This window comes from Muntiacus reevesi, chromosome 1 (genome assembly GCF_963930625.1).
Source record: "Muntiacus reevesi chromosome 1, mMunRee1.1, whole genome shotgun sequence".
NCBI classification, from domain to species: Eukaryota; Metazoa; Chordata; class Mammalia; order Artiodactyla; family Cervidae; genus Muntiacus; species Muntiacus reevesi.
Genome location: NC_089249.1, coordinates 50,861,851 through 50,876,563, shown reverse-complemented (window position 1 = coordinate 50,876,563; position 14,713 = coordinate 50,861,851). Strand labels below are relative to the sequence as shown.

The window sequence follows — 14,713 nt, the reverse complement described above, 5'->3', positions numbered from 1 at the left end:
AAGTGGGCCTGCACAGGGACAGTTTCAAATCTTGTGAGCACACTGTGTGCAGAGTCCTTTTTAAGTACTTCAGTAAGTGATACAAAATAGTGGTTTGTTTACAGCCTCACCATTACTGCTACTCTAGTTAGGAGCTAAGAAATACAAAACTCTGCTGCAGTATGTTGTTAACTGAGAGGAACAGAAAAATGCTAGAATCGGGGGGAAAGGTCATTGTAGCTTGGATGGTCAGGAGAGTCGCTTAAAAGAAAGGTGTTGGGAGAAAGAGGACAATGTACGTCAAGCCTTGAAGAATGAGTGGGATTGAAGTGGGAGGGGAGGTATGAGAAATGTCCTAAGATCAGCTTAAGGAATGTGTCAGTGGGTGCCCAGGTGACAGAAGCTGAGTGGTGTATTTTTTACGCCAGCAGGGGATTCACGCTGGGAAGTAGAGGGAGATGAGAGTCAGGCAGGAGACTGGGCGGCGTTAGCATCGGCACCCAGTAGACTTGCAAGATTGAAGTCAGGCGTCCGTCTGTTTGACTTCCATGCTCTGTATGAGAGTATTCTTCACCAAAGATTAGTATTAATATAATTTCCATTGGGATGCTTAGAGAGATCGCATAGTTGTTAAATAATGCAGCTCAAATTTAAAGCCTTTTCCACTTCATTCCAAAGTCTCCATGTGCTTAATTACTTTGCCAGTCTCTTATTTTGGATTCATTTGATAGGAAAGTCTGTTATAAAATTGGCCAAGTGGGGAGAGGCAGATGAAGAAATGAATGAAAAGTGAAAGTGTTAGTCACTCACTCCTATCCAACTCTTTGTGATCCCATGGACTGTATGTAGCCTGCCAGGCTTCTCTGTCCATGGGATTCTCCAGGCAAACATACTGGAGTGGGTTACCATTTCCTTCTCCAGGAGATCTTCCCAGAGTTTTAGCAAATTAGTGTCATGAAGAAAATGAAGTTGGTAGAGAGAAGACTGATGGAGTCAGTTTTCCAGCTCCTGTCAAAGCTCTTCTGAAATGCATCCTTCACATTCTACATCCTGAGTGCTGGTTAGCTGCTGACTGCTCCTTTTTGGATCTCTTCCTCCTGGTTTTGGCCTCTCTCGCTGCCTCTTTTAGAGCACTTTCCCCAGGATTCTGACCTAGGCCACTTCTTTGCTCACTTTGTACCCTTCCTTGGAAATTTCATCTCACTTCTTGTCTCTGTTTACCATCTTTGTGCAGACTAACTCCAGATCCTCATCTCGAACACAAATTTGTTTTTTTTACCCGTAGCTATATCATCTGCTTGTTAAACAATTCCAGAGGATGTCCTGTAGGTGCCTCAGACTCCCCATATTCAAAATAACCTTCATCCACTGCTTCCCACGTTCTCTCCCTTTGTTTCTATTTTCTTTGAATTAAATCCTCTTTCACTCATTTGAACAAACCAGAACTTTGGAAATTAGTGTTGGCCCCGCCCTCCCATTTCCTTCCCCTCTGACTCAACTCCCGAGTCCTGCTGATGCTGTTTCCTTGGTGTTTTTCTCTTTCATTCTTTTTCTTTGGGCTGTTGTTACAGCCGTCTTAGCACACAGCACCAGGTTCTGTCTATAATCTCACCCCTCTGTCACCCATTCTTCACAGTGAAATTAGTATTTTCCTAAAGTGCAGAAGTGACAGTTTGACTTCCCTGCTTAAAGCCCATCACGGTTTCCCAATCCCCTTGGGGTGAAGTTCAGACTTCCTCAACCTGACTTTTTGTAATCTAGCCTCTTGCTTAAATACCTACCATCACCCCTTGCCATTCTTTCTCTTGTGTTCTGCGTTCCAGACATATTGACACCCCCCCTCCCCACGCCAATCCTGGGGTGTACCTTTCCCCTCTGTCCACCTCCTGTGGTGCACCTCCACCACCCCTCCCCTGGGCCTGGGCCTGGCGTTCCTGACTATTTCCTGTTCTGAAAGGAGAAACGAGCTTAGAGGTCACTTCTAGGAAGCCTTCCTTGCTACCAAGTCAGCAAAGTCCCCCTACTGTATATTCTGACAGCATCTTCCTTTTCCTTTATTATTGCAGTTATGGTGTATTGTAACGTTTTATTGATAATCAACTCCCCCAAGATTAAAAGGTTTCATGATGGCAAGGATTATATCATCTTGTGCTTTAATTGTCCCAAGGACATAGCCTAGTGCCTGGCACATAGTAGGGTTCATGGGTGCTCAAACAGTTCCCACTCTCAGTAGTTTCCCATTTTTCACATAAGACCTTAATTCACAGCCCTGAAGACCTCTTAATCTGCATCTTTCTTTTCTGCCAGATTCCTCTCCTCCTTGCTATTACTCCCACCCCACCTCCCGTTCTCACTATCCCTCATCTTAAACTTGTTTTTAACAACTTCAGGTTTTTCTCCATGTCTTTGTTTGTTAAATTCCTGATGTTTTTCCTCTAACCCTTCACATGACCAAATCACACTTCTTATTTAAGGCCTAGTTCAGAACCCTTCTCAACTCTCCTAGGTCAGGTTAATCACTATTTCTCTAGTAGTGAACCCATAGTCATTTGTTCTTAGTTCCCAGTACAAGTATATTTCTTAGGATAAGGTCTGTATTTTGGTCATCTTTGTGTAACGAGGTGTTAGTGCTTATAGTTGAATTAAATGTCAACGTCAGTGGATTTCTAGACTGTTGCTTCCTACGTTGCTGTCTCTTATGCATCTCTCTGACAGTTTCAGATCCTGGAAACTGATATAGAGGTAATTTCGTGTAGGAAAGAGTACAGGATCTGACACTGATTCTGAGTCAGTGCTTCATGTGTGCTGTTTACTGCATTAAATGACTTTGAGGAAATAATTGATCTTGAGTTGAACTTATCTATAAAATGGAAATGAAGGTAATAGGTGTTTGCCTCTCTCATAGGCTTATGGTGAGAATTAAGTGAAGTCACATGTATGAAAGTTCTTTTACATGTTGTAAAGTTTTATTTAAGTGTTGGTAGTAGTTTGACTTATCCTCATGCGTCCTCCCTGTTTTTATGCTTATCAAGACCTCGGCACAGTGTGGCGAGTTTAGAAAGCATCGTGAATGAAGCTAAGAGCATTCCAGCCTTTCTGCCCAATGTGTTGTCTCTAAAGGAAGCCTTACAGAAGGCCCGAGAATGGACGACTAAAGTGGAAGCTATTCAGGTAAAGAGCCTCTTGAGTTGTCCACTGTTCAGGGAATGCTATCTCACACCTGAATCCTTGAAGTCTTTAATTCTGTACTGAAATAATTGTGTACTTGAAATTCACTTGTTCTTTTATCTGATTTTTATTTCTAAACATATATTACATATTTAAACATTACTTATTTCTGTTGACTTCTTGCTATGAGAGAAGACAGAATTAGCCATTTAATTAATGCTTAGCAGTAGGGAGTTTATTTCCTGCTGTATTCGTTGACTGTCTTGGCATGTTCATGAGTTACTTTTTTTAAATTGAAGTATAGTTAATTTACATTGTTGTGCTTATTTTAAGTGTACAGCAAAGTGGTTCAGTAATATATACATATATAAAATCTTTTTCACATTCTTTTCTATTATAGATTACTACAAGATAGAGTATAGCTTCCTATGCTATACAGTAGGCCCTAGCTGTTTACCTATTTTATATGCATCGTGTGTACTTTTTAAAAATCATGCATTTCTTGCTGTTGCGGGTCTCTGTTGCTTTGTGCAGTCTTTGTGTAGCCGCGGCACTGGGACCTGCTCTCCGTCGCCCTGCTTGGGCTTCTCGTTGCAGTGGCTTCTCCTGTTACAGAGCAAGGACTCTAGGGTGTGTGGACTCAGTAGTTGTAGCGCACAGGCTCATGGAGTCCTCCCAGGCCAGGGATTGAACCCACATCCCCTGCGTTAGCAGGTGGGTTCTTATCCACTAAACCACCAGGAGAGTACAGTAGTGGGTATATGTCAATCCCAAACTCCTAATTTAGCCCCTGCCGCAGATCATGAACTTCTTATTGCCAAATTCAGACTGAAATTGAAGAAAGTGGAGAAAACCACTACACCATTCAGGTTATGACCTAAGTCAAATCCCTTATGACTACACAGTAGAAGGGACTAGATCTGATAGACAGACTGCCTGATGAACTATGGATGGAGGTTCTTGACATTGTACAAGAGTCAGGAATCAAGACCATCCCCAAGAAAAAAATGCAAAAAAGCAAAATGGCTGTCTGAAGAGGCCTTATAAATAGCTGTGAAAAGAAGAGAAGCGAAAAGCAAAGGAGAAAAGTAAAGATATACCCATTTGAATGCAGAATAGCAAGGAGAAATAAGAAAGCCTTCCTCAGTGATCAGTACAAAAAATTGAGGAAAACAATAGAATGGGAAAGACTAGAGATCTCTTCAAGATAATTAGAGATACCAAGGGAACATTTCATGCAAAGATGAGCTCAGTAAAGGACAGAAATGGTAGGGACCTAACAGAAACAGAAGATATTAAGAAGAGGTGGCAAGAATACACAGAAGAACTGTACAAAAAAGATCTTCACAACCCAGATAATCATGATATTGTGATCACTCACCTAGAGCCAGACATCCTGGAATGCAAAGTCAAGTGGGCCTTAAGAAGCATTACTATGAATCAAGCTAGTGGAGATGATGGAATTCCAGTTGAGCTATTTCAAATCCTGGAAGATGATGCTGTGAAAGTGCTGCACTCAGTATGCCAGCAAATTTGGAAAATTCAGCAGTGGCCACAGGACTGGAAAAGGTCAATTTTCATTCCAGTTCCTAAGAAAGGCAGTGCCAAAGAATGCTCAAACTACCACACAGTTGCACTCATCTCACACGCTAGTAAAGTAATGCTCAAAATTCTCCAAGCCAGGCTTCAGCAATACGTGAACCGTGAATTTCCAGATGTTCAAGCTGATTTTAGAAAAGGCAGAGGAATAAGAGATCAAATTGCCAACATCCTCTGGATCATTGAAAAAGCAAGAGAGTTCCAGAAAAACATCTATTTCTGCTTCATTGACTGTGCCAAAGCCTTTGACTGTGTGGATCACAATAAACTGTGGAAAATTCTGAAAGAGATGGGAATACCAGGCCACCTGACCTGCCTCTTGAGAAACCTGTGCAGGTCAGGAAGCAACAGTTAGAACAACATGGAACAACAGACTGGTTCCAAATAGGAAAAGGAGTATGTCAAGGCTGTTTATTGTCACCTTGCTCATTTAACTTATATGCAGAGTACATCATGAGAAATGCTGGGCTGGAGGAAGCACAAGCTGGAATCAAGATTGCCAGGAGAAATATCAATAACCTCAGATATGCAGATGACACCACCCTTATGGCAGAAAGTGAAGAAGAACTAAAGAGCCCCTTGATGGAGGTGAAAGAGGAGAGTGACAAAGTTGGCTTAAAGCTCAACATTCAGAGAACTAAGATCATGGCATCCGGTCCCATCACTTCATGGCAAATAGATGGGGAAACAGTGGGAACAGTGGCTGACTTTATTTTTGGGGACTCCAAAATCACTGCAGACGGTGACTGCCGCCATGAAATTAAAAGACGCTTGCTCCTTGGAAGGAAAGCTATGACCAACCTGGACAATGTATTAAAAAACAGAGACATTACTTTGCCAACAAAAGTCCATCTAGTCAAGGCTATGGTTTTTCCAGTAGTCATGTATGAATGTGAGAATTGGACTATAAAGAAAGATGAACGCCGAAGAATTGATGCTTTTGAACTGTGGTGTTGGAGAAGACTCTTGAGAGTTCCTTGGACTGCAAGGAGATCCAACCAGTCCATCCTAAAGGAGATCAGTCCTGGATGTTCATTGGAAGGACTGATTGTTGAAGCTGAAACTCCAATACTTTGGCCACCTGATGAGAAGAGCTGACTCATTTGAAAAGACCCTGATGCTGGGAGGGATTGAGGGCAGGAGGATAAAGGGATGACAGAGGGTAAGTTTGTTGGATGGCATCACTGACTCAATGGACATGGGTTTGGGTGAGCTCCGGGAGTTGGTGATGGACAGGGAAGCCTGGGGTGCTGCGGTTCATGGGGTCGCAAGGAGTCAGACAGGAGTGAGCGACTGAACCGGAACTGTGCCTTAGACTTTCTTTGACTATGCTATTTTACAACTGTCAATTGTTTAAAGATGATAGTAATATGAATGAATTAGTCTGTAGGAAAACAGTTAAATTTGTAAGAAACAAATGATTCTCCACGCTGTAGAAAAGGTGATTCCACTGACCTGGATGATATCAAATGCCGGTTTTCATCCATTAGCAAATTCCTTTTCTCATTCCTGACTTCCTTGGTGATTCAGACAATAAAGTGTCTGCCTACAATGTGGGAGACCTGGGTTCGATCCGTGGGTCAGGAAGATCCCCTGGAGAAGGAAATGGCAACCCATTCCAGTACTCTTGCCTGGAAAAATCTCATGGACGGGGGAGCCTGGTAGCCTACAGTCCATGGGGTCACAAAGAGTTGTACACAACTGAGCAACTTCAATTTCACTTTTCCTCATTCGTAATTGCATTTATACGTTTGTTTTTAGATTGTCCTTTGAACTAGTTTTTACATCTTACTGGGTCCCTTGTTAATACATTTTTAAAAACCTTTGACAACATGAATTTATACAAACATTTTTTAAAGGACATTGGAAGACTGTTAAAAGATACAATTAGGTTTAAAGACTAATCGTTAATGGAAAAAGTTAGCACTAAACTGTTTATAAGATCTACCAACAGTGTATTGCCAGACTCCATGGGAGATCACAGATTATGTAAGGCTGTACTTCTGTTTCCCAGAGTGGCAGCAATTATGCTTACTTGGAGCAGCTGGAGAGCTTATCTGCTAAAGGCCGTCCTATCCCCGTGCGTCTTGATGCACTGCCCCAGGTGGAGTCTCAAGTGGCAGCAGCTCGGGCCTGGAGAGAACGGACAGGGAGAACCTTTCTCAAGAAGAATTCCAGCCACACACTGCTACAGGTGAGGAGTGGTTTATTTTTATGTATGTGCCCTTCAGTGCCCTCCCCAGAAGTAGGTGATTCATTACTTAAGGTGAGGGTTGTTGTCAGTTTATCTGGTCGTGGTTATACAAGTTCATTCCTACTGGGTAGTATCAAATATTGGCTAGTAATCTGGAACCTTGAACAGAGTTACTTCCAGTTCACCTTACACTGTGTCAGCCTGCATCTTATCTCTGTTGTTATTGTGGTCTCTATTACCGAAAGATCACCTTATTCTCAGAAGCACAAATTTTAAAAACAAATTTTTTTTTTTACCTTGTAGTACAGTTGATTTACAATGTTGTATTAGTTTCTCATGTACAGCAAAGTGGTTCAGTTATACATTTTCTTTTTCAGATTCTTTTCCATTATAGGTTATTACAAGGTATTGAATATAGTTCCCTGTGCTATACTGTAGGGCCTTGTTTATCTATTTTTTATATAGGTATTGTGTGTCTGTTAACCACAAACTTCTTTTTTTTATTTTATTTTATGTTTTTTTTACAAACTTCTAATTTATCCCTCTCCCCACCTTTTCTCTTTGGTAACCATGTTTTCTATGTCTGTGAAGCTGTTTCTGTTTTATAAATAAGTTCATAAGTATTTCTTTTTTTAGATTCCACATGGAAGTGGTGTCATGATATTTGTTGTTCTGACTTCACTTAGTGTAATCATCTCTTGGCCCATCTATATTGATGCAAATGGCATTATTTCATTCTTTTTTTGCAGCTGAGTAGTATTCCATTGTATATATGCACCACATCTATATCCATTCCTCTTGTCAGTGGACACTTAGGTTGCTTCCGTGTGTTGGTGGTTGTAAAGAATGAGAAGCACAAATTTAAATGCTCATTACCCTTTTCATGTTCAACAGTTTGAACATAGTTAAGAGCATAGACTTTGGAATAAGATCATTTCATATTTGAAGACCAATTCCTGGTGTTAACCCTGTGTCTGTGGGCAACTTGTTGCCTTTCTGAACCTGTTCCCCTTGTTTGTGGAGATAATACCACCTACTTCAGAGGCTTGTTGGGAGGTTTGAGTTCGATAATGCATGTGAAGTTTGTAAAAAATATGTCTGGGACATGTGTGTGGTCAATAAATGGTTACTTTTATTTTCAGTTTTGAGATTTTTTAAAACCAGAGCTGAATGTTTGGTTTTATTTTTGTAGGTGCTTAGTCCCCGGACTGACATTGGTATTTATGGGAGTGGAAAAAATAGAAGGAAAAAAGTAAAAGAACTGATAGAAAAGGAAAAAGAAAAGGATCTGGACCTTGAGCCTCTGAGTGATCTGGAGGAGGGACTGGAGGAAACCAGGGATACAGCCACAGTGGTAAGAGTTATAGAGTGCATCTTGAATTTGCTTGGTGAATGCAGCATTCTGTGAAGCAATCATTTTTATGTTCCTGACTCTTTATTTTTGTATAGTTTATCTTTGACTTCATGGTTGTACATATTTCACACCTTTTTAATATTTAGAGTCAAAAGTGTATAAAAACTGTTCTCTGTCCCTAAAATTGCCCTTACCATATCTCTCTTTATTGTTGTTTTAATAGTTGTCCAGTAGTCCATCAGACTGTCCATAATTTACTAAACACATTTCTGATACTGATCATTTTTGTTGTTACTCGGTGTTCAGTATTACAGATAGTAAGAAAGTGGACTTAGCCTTTTCCTTTTTTCAGATTGTTTTCCTACACTTGACTCTTAGTAATGGGATTACCAGGCTAGAGTGTTTAATGGTGCTTAATGCTGTTGTGCTCTTCAAAGGAATGGTACCAGCTGACTGACTGCAGCTGCTGTTTGCAGTCTCTGCCTCTCTCGGTAGCATTCAGTAATATAGTGAGTATGCAAAAAAGTGTTTGTAGATAATTAAAATTATGGGTTTTATTGTAGAGTAGGAGGGATATGTTATGATTACAAGGAGCCTGAGGAAGTAGAAAATAAAAATGAGCTTGGGCAATACGTAATATTCGCATTCTCTAAGTGACTTCATATGGCCATTCCTGCCTGCAAATGATCCTGTTTTGAGGCTGATGGAAATAATTTCTTGTTAGCCTGCCTGGTGAGTCAGTCTTGTCAGACAAATAGCACTGGAAATTGCCTCAGAATTGTTTCAAAGCTACCAGAGTTTAAAAAGAAAATGCCCTGACTATATTCATGATAATTAAGTTTTGTTTTTATATATTTTTTTGAAATGAGTTATGTAAACCTTACTATAATTAGTCATCAGCCTTTGCTACTCTTCTCCATAAACTGGAAATTCCAAGAAAGAAATAAAATTGATTTGTATTGAACTTCCTCCAGAGAATGAATTACAAGGAGGTAGGGAGTCAGTACTGATGAAATGTTTATCTTGTGCCAGGTGTCAAGTTAGGCACTGTCACATGTTATCTTATTTAATCCTTAAAACAACAAATTGAAGTTACTAGTATTCTCATTTTTTGGAAAACTGAGATTCAGAGAACCTGTATCCTGGATCAGGAGTCTTGTTAAGTACAAGAGCCAGGCTTGATACCAAGGTGGCTTGATCACAAGGCATGCTGTTTTTCTCCTGCCCCTTATGAAAGAATTAACTACTTGACTGCTGGACATTGTCATATATGACAGCAATTTGCTTATTTCACAGATGAGGAGTATTTGCATAGAAACTGTCAGGCTGCTCCAAATTTTAGGAAATGATGGATTTTTTTTTTTTTTTTAAGGACAGTACTTTGGATTTCCCTAGTGGTCCAGTGGTTAAGATTCTGCGCTTCCAGTGGAGGTGCTGTGGGTTCAATCCCTTGTTGGGGAACTAAAATCCCACATACTACAAGGTGTGGCCCAAAAAAAAGATAGTGCTTTGTCAACATGAATCTGCAATGTGGAGATGTTCCCTACCCTTGGAGATTTGGTATTTTGGGAGCATTTAGCAGGAACTCCCTTCAGTTAAATGTTTATTGTACACAGGTGGCAGTTTTCAAAGAGCGGGAGCAGAAGGAGCTGGAAGCCATGCATTCCCTCAGGGCAGCCAATCTTGCCAAGATGAGCATGGTGGACCGCATAGAGGACGTCAAGTTTTGCATTTGCCGCAAGACAGCAAGTGGGTTTATGCTCCAGTGTGAGCTCTGCAAAGACTGGTTTCACAACAGCTGTGTTCCTCTTCCAAAGTCAAGTTCCCAGAAGAAGGGGTCCAGCTGGCAGGCTAAGGAAGTAAAATTCCTTTGTCCTCTCTGCATGCGGTCTCGAAGGCCGCGGCTGGAGACGATTCTGTCCCTCCTGGTGTCCCTTCAGAAGTTGCCAGTGCGGCTGCCTGAGGGGGAGGCCCTTCAGTGTTTGACGGAACGTGCCATGAGCTGGCAGGACAGGGCCCGGCAAGCCCTGGCCACGGACGAGCTGTCCTCTGCCCTGGCCAAGCTGTCCGTGTTGAGCCAGCGGATGGTGGAGCAGGCAGCTCGGGAGAAAACTGAAAAGATCATCAGTGCAGAACTCCAGAAAGCCGCAGCCAACCCAGACTTGCAGGCAAGTTGAGAATTTTTTCTTTTTTTCCCTGTTTCATGGGGTAATATCTGTCAGTGTGTAAGCAGTAAATCAAGTTTCTTACCAGTATTAGGAAAATAACAGTAAGTTGCCAGCAACTAGATTATGCATGAGTTCTTCTTTTCCATACATTCCCATAGAATTTTCTTTGGGTTTCTACTAGGTCATTTTAGTGAAATATTACCTGGAAATAGCACTCAGGTGGACCTTGGCGTTATAATCAAATACTGATCTGTACTGTTAAACTCTGTTAGCCACTTTGTAAGTTCATTACAATTTGATGGACTTAGGCATGCATTAACACTCGTGTGTATTTAGTGCCTCTCTTCGTCTCTGGGTTGCTCATTGTTTAGGGACACTTGCCTAGTTTCCAGCAGTCTGCTTTCAACCGGGTGGCGAGCAGTGTGTCTTCTTCCCCTCGACAAACAGCGGACTATGATGATGAAGAGACAGATTCTGATGAAGACATTCGGGAGACCTATGGCTATGATATGAAGGTAATGGCAGGGATGGGCTGCGGGGGCGTTGATCACTGGGTTTGTTTAAAAAGCTGTTGAAAAAAAAAAAAAGCTGTTGAACACTGATGTTTAAGGCCTGAAAGTGGAAGAGAAAGCTAGTTGTCATATCTATCCTGAGTTTATGGTGATGGCATTTTTTCAGTGCTTCAAAAAACACAGTTTGGTGAAGCTACATTTTTTAATAAAGGGTGGCATGTTTTTAAAAAGCCTGTATATATGTTTCTGAGAGGGGCTGGAAAAATTGTATGTTTAATATTGAAAGGTTTCATGGCTGATTTCGGTGTTCTTTCCTTTGGATTGTTTAAGTCTGTATAGTTAGGTTTTAAGAATCCTGTTCTAGCTGTGCTTTGGGTCTTTTTCTCTGATCTCTCATCTGGTTGGTGCTGGATAGAATGTCATATTGAGGGATGCGTTATACTTGGGCCCGTGACTTGAATTTGTGGAGTTATAGTCACATAACAAAGGATTTGCCCTCAGTATGATTGTTTTGATAGTGACAGCACACTGGGGTGAAGGGGAGGTTTTGCCAGGGTTCTGTGTTGGGTCCTCTTAGCCTTTTACTGTTGTTTTGTGTCAGGCCCAAGATGTTCATCTTTTGTCGAGTGATAACATCGTGATCTGGACAAAGACCCTGCCAGCTCACAGTGAATCCGTTGATGTGTTTTGTATTCTTCTCTGGAGATAATGTTCAGCACCTATGCCTATAGTCAGGGAATTCATAGTCTGGTGTGTGAAAAAATTAGGGTGCATTCTTTTCCTTTGCCTTTTCAGCATGCATCAGGTAGGTAAGCTCACTGTTAGAGTACAAATACTGTCGGCATTAGAACTCCCAGGATATAAAGGTAAACCATCTATCATAGATGGCTGTAAATTACCTCCTGAAAAATATTTTTCTCAAGATAAAAATGGATCTAGGGGATGTTTTAATGAGGGAGTTTTTAAAAAATTATATGAATTAAAGACTTGAGAAAAGTTGAAATTTGAATTAGCATTTAAAATGAGGTTCGAAACACATTGTTATCCTTGAAGTTAGTGGCTATGTGAAGTTAATGACTGTATGTATGAAGTTGGTAGAATGACCAAGAGCAGCTGGAAGGGGATGCTTCCCATAGCACGTATAGGTTAGTTAGCTAATACTAAAATTGCCTGTTTGCAGTTTTGGCTTTGGGTTGTTGTCTTTCTAGCATGTTAGGTATCAGGCAATACTCTGGAATTGTCCAACATGATGGACTTTGCTTGGAAGCAGATCAGTAACCTATGACAATAAAACTTCACAAGTATTACATGATTTCAGGGCTAGGGATCAGAACGGTGGTTTGATACGGTTGTATGGAGTAGTCCTTTGCTTGCAAAATGTATATGGGCTCTTAACTTACAGTCTCTTAGAAGGGGGTGTTGGCAGGGTAGAAAATAAGATTATGGATTTTATAATGGTAGCAGTGTATTGACAACTTTAGGAAAGTAGAAGAATGGTGGTAAGACTTGTGGTAATTCAAGGTCAGATTTACCTTGACATTGGTATCTTTGTGCTAAAAAAAAATTTCAGTGCTCCAAAATTTTGCACTAAAAAAATTTCAAGTGCTTTTGAGTATTTTCCTATAGAAAAAGCACTTACTGTGTAATGAAAATCTTAACTTGCCAACTTATTTGCAGTTGACTTGGTGATTTTTCACTTTGTATGATCTTCCCTGATTGTGACTGAATTTATCCTTAAAATAGTTTAAATTTAATACCTTTGCTAGATGAAGAGTCCCTGCTGGTTTAGGAAGAAGAGTAGGTAATTAGAAAATGAAAATCAGTCATTTGATCTTAGTTATCATAGCATTTAAATGTTCAAAGCGGATGGTTTGTGCATTGTATTGCTTGATTACTTCATTTTGCATGTGATCACCACGAAAATAGTCTGAGCAGCGATTCCGAGAACTCATTAGTCAGGAAAATAATACATTTAATGAAACAAAGTCTGAGAGTCTGTTACAGATTTGTATGATTGTGTCTGGGATATCATTTTTTTCAGATGTTCATATGATTATTTCCTTTTAAAGCATATTGTTTACCTTTACTAGACTGTTCATCCATAGTACAGTTTATAATGCATACATGTGTAGAATCACACATCAGAAAGGAGGGTATAAAATAGAAGTAGCTGTTATCTCCTAGGAAGTTCTTTTTTTATCCCAGGAATTGCTTAATTTACAGAATGGCAAGTTAAGCACTTGGATTCTTTGATTTTTCTTCTTTTCTACCCTTGTTAATACTTGGGTGGCTTCAGCTTTGGTGAAAATACAGTAGATTTTGTCTCAGACTTCAGTCCTGCTGATACCAGATACGGTGGAGTGACAGATCTGTTAGAAGACATGTTGCTCACTGAGAAGCCATTCCTCCTTCCTGTGTATTTACCATTAGTGGAACTGACTGGTAATTTTCCCCTTAGGAAGAGTAACTTGCTTTCAGTTCAGTCGCTCAGTCATGTCCGACTCTTTGCGACCCCATGAATCGCAGCACGCCAGGCCTCCCTGTCCATCATCAACTCCTAGAGTCTACTCAAACCCATGTCCATCGAGTTGGTGATGCCATCCAGCCATCTCATCCTCTGGCGTCCCCTTCTCCTCCTGCTCCCAATCCCTCCCAGCATCAGGGTCTTTTCCAATGAGTCAACTCTTTGCATGAGGTGGCCAAAGTACTGGAGTTTCAGCTTTAGCATCAGTCCTTCCAATGAACACCCAGGACTGATCTCCTTTAGGATGGACTGGTTGGATCTCCTTGCAGTCCAAGGGACTGTCAAGAGTCTTCTGTAACACCACAGTTCAAAAGCATCAATTTTTCGGCACTCAGCTTTCTTCACAGTGCAACTCTCACATCCATACATGACCACTGGAAAAACCATAGCCTTGACCAGAAGGACCTCTATTGGCAAAGTAATGTCTTTGCTTTTAATATGCTATCTAGGTTGGTCATAACTTTCCTTCCAAGGAGTAAGCGTCTTTTAATTTCATGGCTGCAGTCACCATCTGCAGTGCTTTTGGAGCCCAGAAAAATAAAGTCTGACACTATTTCCACTGTCTTCCCATCTATTTGCCATGAAGTGATGGGACCGGATGCCATGATCTTAGTTTTCTGAATGTTAAGCTTTAAGCCAACTTTTTCACTCTCTTTCACTTTCATCAAGAGGCTTTTTAGTTCATCTTCCTTTCTGCCATAAGGGTGGTTTCATAAGGGTGTTGATATTTCTCCGGGCAATCTTGATTTCAGCTTGTGCTTCTTCCAGCCCAGCATTTCTCATGATGTACTCTGCGTATAACTTGCTTTAGCTTGCTGTTTATCAGTTGTTTTACCATCAGCCTATCTGTGTCTTTATATTTAAAAGGCGTCTTTTGTAGACAGCACATGTGGTAGGATTCTTCTGGTATGTCGGTCTGCATATATATGTATTTGTAAAATATATGGTTAAATCTGGGTTTTTAGGCAGTATTACAATCTGTCTTTTAATTGGGGGTGTTTATTTCTTTTATAGTTAACATAATTGTTGACATGGTTGGATTTAAATTGATCTTCTATGTATTATATTTCATATGTCGTCCCAGGGGAGTAATTTTTTAAGATTTATTTACACCTATCTTTACTTTCAATTATTAATTTTCTGATCAGTTTCATTTCTAGTTCAGAAGCTTAATAGAAAATTTCCTGCTTGAGTTTCAATGAAATGAGTGGAGTG

The 14,713-nt window shown here is 40.6% G+C and overlaps 1 protein-coding gene across 1 annotated transcript in view; it reads left to right on the top strand.

The window, feature by feature from the left end:
• Window positions 1–14,713, top strand: part of KDM5A (lysine demethylase 5A) — a 64,640-nt gene that overhangs the window by 35,483 nt on the left and 14,444 nt on the right. Inside the window, exons 20-24 of the mRNA XM_065942908.1 lie at window positions 3,012–3,150; window positions 6,761–6,940; window positions 8,133–8,294; window positions 9,911–10,462; window positions 10,834–10,977. Of these exons, the coding sequence (XP_065798980.1) occupies window positions 3,012–3,150; window positions 6,761–6,940; window positions 8,133–8,294; window positions 9,911–10,462; window positions 10,834–10,977 (1,177 nt within the window). The remainder of the gene's footprint in view (window positions 1–3,011; window positions 3,151–6,760; window positions 6,941–8,132; window positions 8,295–9,910; window positions 10,463–10,833; window positions 10,978–14,713) is intronic.